A 7,997-nucleotide genomic window follows, 5' to 3' on the forward strand; every position below is an offset into this window, starting at 1 on the left:
CTGTAGCCAATAGGACGACGCTACCCGCGCTAGCAGGCGCGAAGGGCAGGGCAGGCCTGACGCCGTAGTATGGTTGAGCCGCACAGCAGCGCCCTTGAGAAGGTGCTGGTAAACCCCGTTATAGATCGGGGCGGTCCCCGCTGTGCGGCACGGAGCGCGGCGGCCAATAGGAGAGCACGGCGGGCCCTGACGGACAGGCCCACCTCCGGCGTTCTTAAAGGGACAGGCAGCCCGCCACGAGGGGCGGCGTTCCGCGCCCAGCACCACCCCCTGCTGGAGGGAAGGGGACGGCGCCCAACATGGCGGCGGGCCATGCATGCACACAGCAGGCAGATCATTTGACCCCAGAGGAAAGATAAGCCAAGCAGCGAAGTTTTCTGACCCACCTGGCGGGGCCCAGGTGGTCCTGCAAAGGAGGCAAACAAGACCTCGAAGTTCCCAGATCCGTCCTCACCAGCAGACGCTGGTCCAGGGAGCCTGAGGAGAGCGGGAGGGAAAGGAAGCAGAGGGCCGGCCGGAGCCAGCCAGCTCCCCGGGCGGCCACGGCTTTGCATTTGTTTGTGTCCCATCCCGTCCCAAATGCATGACACGAAGCGGTCGAGAGATATGTTTCACCCTCGAAAAGTGACCTCCTCCCCACCGCCGCGTCCCCAGAATCCCTCCCTGCCGTGCCCCGCAGCCAGCCATGCAGCCGGCGGGGCTGGCACAGGGCCACGCTCAGCGTTAATATCCTTCCCTCCCCCCCAAACAACACACCCCCACCCCCGGCTATTTATAGACTAAGCCACATCCCAATCTTGCCAGTTCAGAAATCGGCAGCGTAGACTTTCACAAAGTTTAACATCAGACCAAGCGACCCACCGCAATGTCCATCCAGAATAAACTCTGCCGGGGAGGGGTGGGGGGGTGGGGACGGGACATCCCTAGCATCTCCCCCCCACCGAGCAATAATGGGGACAGGCAGGTAATTCCGCTTTTACAAATCGGTCAGTGCAACCGCAGGGTCCCGCGCACGCTAAAACCAATGCCCGCGCTCCCCCCGTGCCACGGAAGCTCGCTGGGAAAGGCCTCGGCACCGCCGTCGGCTCAGTCTTGCCCGGCCGGGGCTCAGCCCGCACAGCGCGAGGGGAAGGGTGAGCCAAGGCCAGCAGCAGCCCGGGGCACAGCGCCGGTTGGCCTGGTAGGAAATCACCCGAAACACCCTGGTTATTTTTCCTGCTACAGGTTAGGCTTCTTAACAGGAAGATGCTGAAGCCCAGCACGCGGTCAGGAAACATCACCCCCCACACACACACACGCAGCTCTGCCGGCTCATCTCAGCCCCAATGTACTGCACCGTTACCCACAGCCTGCCAAAGCTCCCGGCCCCCACCACAGACTCCTCCACTCTGACAAGAGTTTTTTTGGAAGACCTTTTTCCTTCAAAGGGCCAAACAGCCAGGGAACAAAAAAAACAACACAATAAACCACCTCTAAGCAGACACAGAAACATCTAAACATCTTCAGGGACCAACATAATTTCTCCCAACCTACCCTGAAGGAGAGACGCCCCTCCAAACCTCCCTCATTCAATAAACATAGAATCATAGAATAGTTTGGGTTGGAAGGGACCTCTAAAGGCCATCTAGTCCAACCCCCCTGCCATGAGCAGGGACATCTTCAACTAGATCAGGTTGCTCATAGCCCCGTCCAACCTGACCTGGAATGTTTCCAGGGATGGGGCATCAACCGCCTCTCCGGGCAACCTGGGCCAGGGTTGCACCACCCTCAGCTTAAAAAAATGTCTTCCTTCTATCTAGTCTAAATCTGCCCTCTTTTAGTTTAAAGACATTACTCCTTGTCCTATTGCAACAGGCCCTGCTAAAAAGTCTGTCCCCATCTTTCTTATAAGCCCCCTTTAGGTACTGGAAGGCCGCAATAAGGTCTCCCTGGAGCCTTCTCTTCTCCAGGCTGAACACCCCCAACCCTCTCAGCCTGTCCTCTCAGCAGAGGTGCTCCAGCCCTCGGATCATCTTTGTGGCCTCCTCTGGACCTGCTCCAACAGGTCCATGTCCAGAGCTGGATGCAGTACTCCAGGTGGGGTCCAGCCTACCAGAGCTCTCCTAAACCAGCAGATCTCAAGACCTCAAAAAGACAGAGAGAAACGAGCTTTCTGAAGCAGCCCAGCCAACCCTCACTCCTCCTGCCCCATCTTTCTGACTCTTCCCACCTCCCTCCGGCAGCCGCTTCGTCCCTGTGCCCATCCTTAGCCTGCCGTGCAGGCAGCGCAGCAGGCAGGGTGCCAGCAGCTCTTAGGGATCCACACCGAGCACAAACTTTCCCCACTGCTTTCTCCTTAACCCTTTTGGGCATCTCACGCCTTCTGACGTCCTCAGCCTTGCTCCCACCTCGGGCTTCATCCTAACCCGGACCGCATCGGTCCAGCCGCAGCCCTGGTGAGTCTCTGCAGGAGGACTGGCAGCATTTTAGCATCAGAAAAACGGGAAGAGAGACACAACTGAGAGAAGCGGGGCTGTGCTTCAGCAGCAAACGCTCCTAAGAATCAGTTGGCCGTCCCCAAAATGCTACTAAAAGCTATTTGGGCAGTGTAAAGAAGAGGCCAAAGAGCGTCTGGACACCGGCATGGCACGGCCTAAGCCAGTTCACCTCAGTGCAAACAAAAGCCACCGGCTCCCGACCGCCCGGTGTGCCGAAACCTGCCCTTGTGCTGCCATCTCCGACCCCGCCGCCCTCCCGGGGCCGCTCACCCGCCGAGCCCCGCTCCTGCCCCACGGGAGACTCTGCAAACCCCTCTGAAGCCCCGTCCCCCGCCGGAGCTATGGGGTTAGCGGTGACGGCGGCCGGGTGGGTTCTGCCCCTGTGGCGGTTACCGAGGGGAGCCGGGGTCCTCCCTGCCCGGGGAGGCCGGCCGCCCCCTGCCCCGCCGCTGCTCCTGCGTACGGGAGGGGACGAGCCCGGTACGGCGCTGGGGGGGGCCGCCTCGGGCCGCCGGACTCCCCCGCCCCGGCCCCGGGGGCGCTGTGCGGGGCCGGCGCTCAGGGCCCGGCCTCGGCCTTCAGGAGCCGGGCGCGGCCCGCCCCTTTCTCCGCGCCGCGCCGAGAGCCGGGAGCCGCCGCCGCGCTCCGCCATGCCGGTGGGTGCCGGGACCGTGAGAGCTTGGGGGGCGCGGGCGGCCCATCGCGGCCCTTCGATCGGCCCCGCGCAGCGCCTGGGCCCGGCTGGGTCCGGGCATCGGGGCCGCTCGAGGGCCGTGTGGGGTCCGGAGGGGCCTGTGTGGGGTCGGAGGACGTAGTGGGGGCCGGGCCCGGAGCCGGCGGGGCACGGCGGGCGCTGACCGGTACCGGGAGCAGCCGGCGGGGCTCCCCCCCAGCCCTTAGGGAGGGTGTCCCTCCTGCGCTGGGGCCCCACTCCTGCCCCGTCCCGATCCCCTCCTTCCTCCACATCGCTCCCCTCACCCTCCCCACCCACTCCCACCGCCGCTTCCCGGAAGGGATTTGTAAAATAAAAATCGAGAAAATTCAGATTGCACGGGGAAATCCTAATGGGAAGCGCCGTTCCCGAACTCCTTTCCCGGGTTGTCCTGGTTTGAGCTGTGCCCGTGCGGGTTTCAGCCTCTCTGCGGCGGGGGGGCAAAGGGTGGTTTTGAATAAAAAGAAATAGGGGGCTGTGGGTAACAAATAATAATAAAAAAAAACCCTGCTTTATTTTCCTTTTTTGAGGGAAGTAAAAAAGCACGTGCAGGAAAAGGAAATTAGGATCCGTCTAGTGCCAAAGGTTGAACGCGGTGATTAGTGTTCCGGGCAGGCACGTTTCTGTTGACCCAGCATCTCCCACGAGTGGGAGCCTGGCAGAGTGAAGGGATGAAAAAACAGCACTGAGGATCCTTAAATTTCGGCTTTGTTGATATATTTATGAGTTTATTACGTTAGGGACCAGGGCCCTTGTAGACACAAGAACAGGATGGGCGGGCACTGAAAGCCTTGCAGACTAAGTGGGGATAGCAGGTAGCTGGAGGCAGGAGACTTCCTTCTCCGGGGCTCCCCAGGGCAAGTGGAGTGAATCCAGCAGGGGCCCACAGAGACGACAACCTGCACTGGCCCTGAAGGTGGCCCTGCTCTGAGTAGGGGCCAGACAAGTCTCCAAAGGCCTCTCAGGGTGATGCTGTGAGGGACAGCACGAGGACACCAAAGGCAGGAGCACTGAGAGCTCTTGGTTTTGTTGAGGATCCCATCATGGCATGTGTAGAGCTTTTGGTTGGGGAGGATTTGAACCCACCTCCCCAAGGAAAAAGGCTTTGGAGTGTGGAGGACGAGCGCTCGTGGTGTGCTGCTGGCTGCATCCTCCCTGACCCCCCATCTGCCTCTTTTCAGAAACACGAGTTCTTTGTGGACATGACCTGCGAAGGCTGCTCCAATGCGGTCACCCGCGTCCTGCACAGGCTGGGAGGTGAGTCAGCGCTGGGTGTGTGACAGCCAGCTCACCGGAGCAACGCCAGCTCCGGGGCAGGACATCACTGCCCTGGGGTTCTCTGTCTGGCAAGGGTAACACTGTGGGTAAAAGCTGAAAGTGTCTGGTTGGAAAGCTCTGCTCCCTATTCATCTCTGAGCCTGCTGCTTAGTCAGTAATGAGTTGCTGGTTGTTAGCAGGACTCTTGTGACCCTTGGAGAAACGTCAAGGGAGGGGGGAGCTGCCGTGGCTGCAGGTGGCTCTGAATCACCAGGGCTTCATCCTGAACACTCTGGGAACCGCACTGGTAGACCCCTGCTGAGGCTGCCAGAAGGAAGGGAGGTGGATGTCCTGCCAGATGTTGTTCTCCAGGAGGCCTGGGGTGCCTGTGGTGCTTCCCTAGATGTGTCATGAGCGTCCACAGGCAGAGCCATCACAGTGAAGAGCTGCTGAGCAGAGCATTTGGTGGTTGTCTGCACAGCCTGTTTTTAATACCACCTGGAAAATTATAACCCATGCCTCCTTTGTGCTGGGATAACCAAGAGAGAAGGATTCACACTCACCAGTTGTAAGGACCCGTCATCCTGCTCCCCTGTCCTCACTAAGTGAGAACAGCTTTCAGTCCTTCCAGACCCTGTTACCAGGCTGTGGTGATCCCACTTCCTCTGCATGTGGTTGTCAGCACCTCCATCGCTCTTCAACGTGCTGGCCAATATCAGCCTCATGTGATGACATGGCAGAGCTCTCAAAGCTCTGTACATACCTACAAGTTTTGTGAAAATATGTGGCTGGATAGAGACTTCATGTCCAGTTCCTTTCACTGGGCTGAGAGTGGCCACTGCAAAATCCACATGGGAAAGTGTCTTGTCCCTCCCTCCTACTTCAGGCTGTTAGCTGCCACCACCACTGAGGAAACTTGTCCTGACCCTGTCCTAACCCCTGCGCTGACTCCCTTGTTAGTTCCTATCCATGCTAAACCACAGCACAGGCTGAGCTGGTTGGAGGTTACAGTGGTTGGTTTAAACTCAGCTCATTCTGGTTATTGCACGAGTGATTGTGCTGATCTAAGGTGGGGTCAGCAAATCAAAGCAGTTGAGAAACTGTGGTGCTCGATGCAGATCTATAGATCTGGCTTCCTTCGTACCATTGCTGGCAGGACACCAGTTTGGTTTTGCTGGCTGGTAGTGATATCAGGCTTTGCTGGCAGGAGGCACGTACATTTGACTGGTGGCCTTGGGGAGCATAAAGGTGTGAAGGAGAGCTTTCCCCTTTTTCCCCCTTTTCCCCCTTTTTGCTCACACCGTTTGGCTGCTTCTAGCTGTGCAAAATTTTTTTCCTTTCCTTGTAGGTGTCCAGTTTGATATTGACCTGCCCAACAAGAAGGTGTGCATTGACTCAGAGCACAACGTTGACACCCTCTTGGAAACCCTAAAGAAGACTGGAAAGAACGCTTCCTACCTTGGGGAGAAGTCCACGCAGTAGCCTTGCCTGGTGTGAGAAGGGTAGGTATATACCAGGTCTGGGCTTGTTCCGGCTCTCCCAGTAAAACAGGCTGTTTCCTGGGAAGCACAAAGTAGAAAAGACCTGAAGGTTCAGCTTCAGCAAACCCTTCATATTGGAGAAGCAGCAGCACCACATACAGCCAGCACCATTTCTGTGTGGGACCCCTTAGCAACTCCGCAAAGCCCATGTAATCCCAACCATGGTTGTAGCGGAGAGGTAGAACACAGCCTGTGTGCCAGGTGAACCTAGAGTTTGCCAGAGCATGTCATCCATGAAAAAAAAATCCCAGACATTCACCAGCTGCCCAGAGAGATTGGTGGCCCCCAACAATACCAGGGAGGGGATAGGACACAAAGACCCCTGTAGGTACTTGATGCGGGGGGTTGATGGTTAGCACAAGAACCTCCAATATCTGATTCTGTTGATATCGCTGTTAATACTCCACTAATCTTGAGCATGGAAAAAGAGCAGCACCCTGCTACCCTCATGGACTTAAAATGTTGGGTTTCAGAATAGCTCCCAGTGCACGCAGCCCCTGGCCAACTGGACATCTGTCCCAAAGACAACCTGATTGTTGCAGCCTGTCGATTTTCCTAGAGTCCCAGCACTATGAGAACATGTAGGAAACTCTCCTGACTGTGAAGTGTTTTTGCAGACAGGGTTCATTTTCTGTGGACAAGAATGAAGTGGGAGGAGACGGCTGCCCTCTCACTGCATGTACTATTCTTTAGTGTCCAAGATTATTACATTGCATCTCTTCAGAGTTTGTTTCTGTCAGCGGAGCTTTCTAATCCAATGACATTGTTTTAAAATGGTCTAGTTTGATCATCACAAATACCCAGCACAGATGCACTGAAAACAGTTCATGCTGATTTAATTCCCAATCAGTAAATTAAATCAAGGATTTACACCAGCAGGAATTAAACGGATACAAGAAAGAGTTGGTCTGATACTGATGTGTGTATGCGATAGATCTGCATTGTTTTAACAGACCGATTTAACAGAACAGATTTAAAATCTGCAATTTGTGTCGTTTGAACCAGCTCTTAATTCTTCTTAAAAATTGTTTAAAATCATAGCTTTAATCAAATAGCATTGCTATTTAAAACAGCAAGAGAAACATGCTCTGAATTGCTTAGTGCCTCAAATAGTTTTCAGCTCATCGTATTGACTGTAAGAGCTGTTTTCGACTTGCAGGGGCTTGTGGATGATGTCTCAAACGCCTGCAAAAGTTAATCATTACAGCAAAGCCAGTCCCAAATAATGTGGATGTGTCCCTTTTTTGCCTGGCCCAGTGTTCTCACCACTTTCTTTATACTGCATGAAGGCACCTAGGGAGTCAGTTCAGCTGGGCAACATGGCAGAAGATTTCTCTCGATGCTTTTGTTTTCCTCTTGGATTTTAACTGACGCTATTTGACTTACCTAAGGATCGTAAGATCCAAAACAAAGGAGAGATCCAAAACAAAAAATGGCTGGACCGCCCTTACTAGTAGTTTGTTGCTGGATCACTTCAGCTGTCATGGGAAAAAAACACTAAATTTAAGTTTTACAGCACTTTATTCTCCATAGGGAATATTTTTAGGGGTTCATCTGTAAAAGGAGGGAGGGAAGTTGCAAATCACTGGCATAGAGATCAGGTTGATGGCTTTCCTTTGGCTTGTGACCGCCAGAGGGCATCTTTGTATAACGTTAGCTCCTCTGTGCCTTGATTTTTTTTTCCCCTTTTATTTATTTATTTATGTATGTACGTATTTATTTATTTTGCAGGAACTCAAACATGACTTCAGCAAAAAGGTGGCTTAACTGTTTGCATATCTCCCAACTTGCTCTGTCATTTGACCTTTACTACCCTGCCAGATGTCGGAAGGCAGAGGGCTGGCAGGAGGACACAGCTGCGTCTTGGGCTTTAAAAGCAGAGAAATCTAGAGAAGGAAGTTATATGCTGTTTCTAGTCCCACAGTAAATCGAGGTGCTGCTTCTATCTTTCAGCGCATGTCTATGTGTCTTGTGTGTCTTTGTACTGCTTTAAGTGGTTTTCTGTAAAAG

At 54.6% G+C, this 7,997-nt stretch overlaps 1 protein-coding gene across 1 annotated transcript; it reads left to right on the forward strand.

Annotated features, from left to right (window-relative positions):
* The first annotated feature begins 3,056 nt into the window (after window positions 1-3,056).
* ATOX1 (antioxidant 1 copper chaperone) lies at window positions 3,057-7,759 on the forward strand. Its single transcript, XM_082489860.1, has 4 exons — window positions 3,057-3,133; window positions 4,371-4,446; window positions 5,795-5,948; window positions 7,719-7,759. The coding sequence occupies exons 1-3, from the start codon at window positions 3,128-3,130 to the stop codon at window positions 5,926-5,928; spliced, it is 216 nt and encodes a 71-aa protein (XP_082345986.1). The 5' UTR covers window positions 3,057-3,127; the 3' UTR covers window positions 5,929-5,948; window positions 7,719-7,759.
* The last annotated feature ends 238 nt before the right edge of the window (window positions 7,760-7,997 follow it).

The sequence above is a fragment of the Vanellus vanellus genome (assembly GCF_965231255.1).
Source record: "Vanellus vanellus genome assembly, chromosome: 13".
In the NCBI taxonomy this organism is placed as follows: Eukaryota; Metazoa; Chordata; class Aves; order Charadriiformes; family Charadriidae; genus Vanellus; species Vanellus vanellus.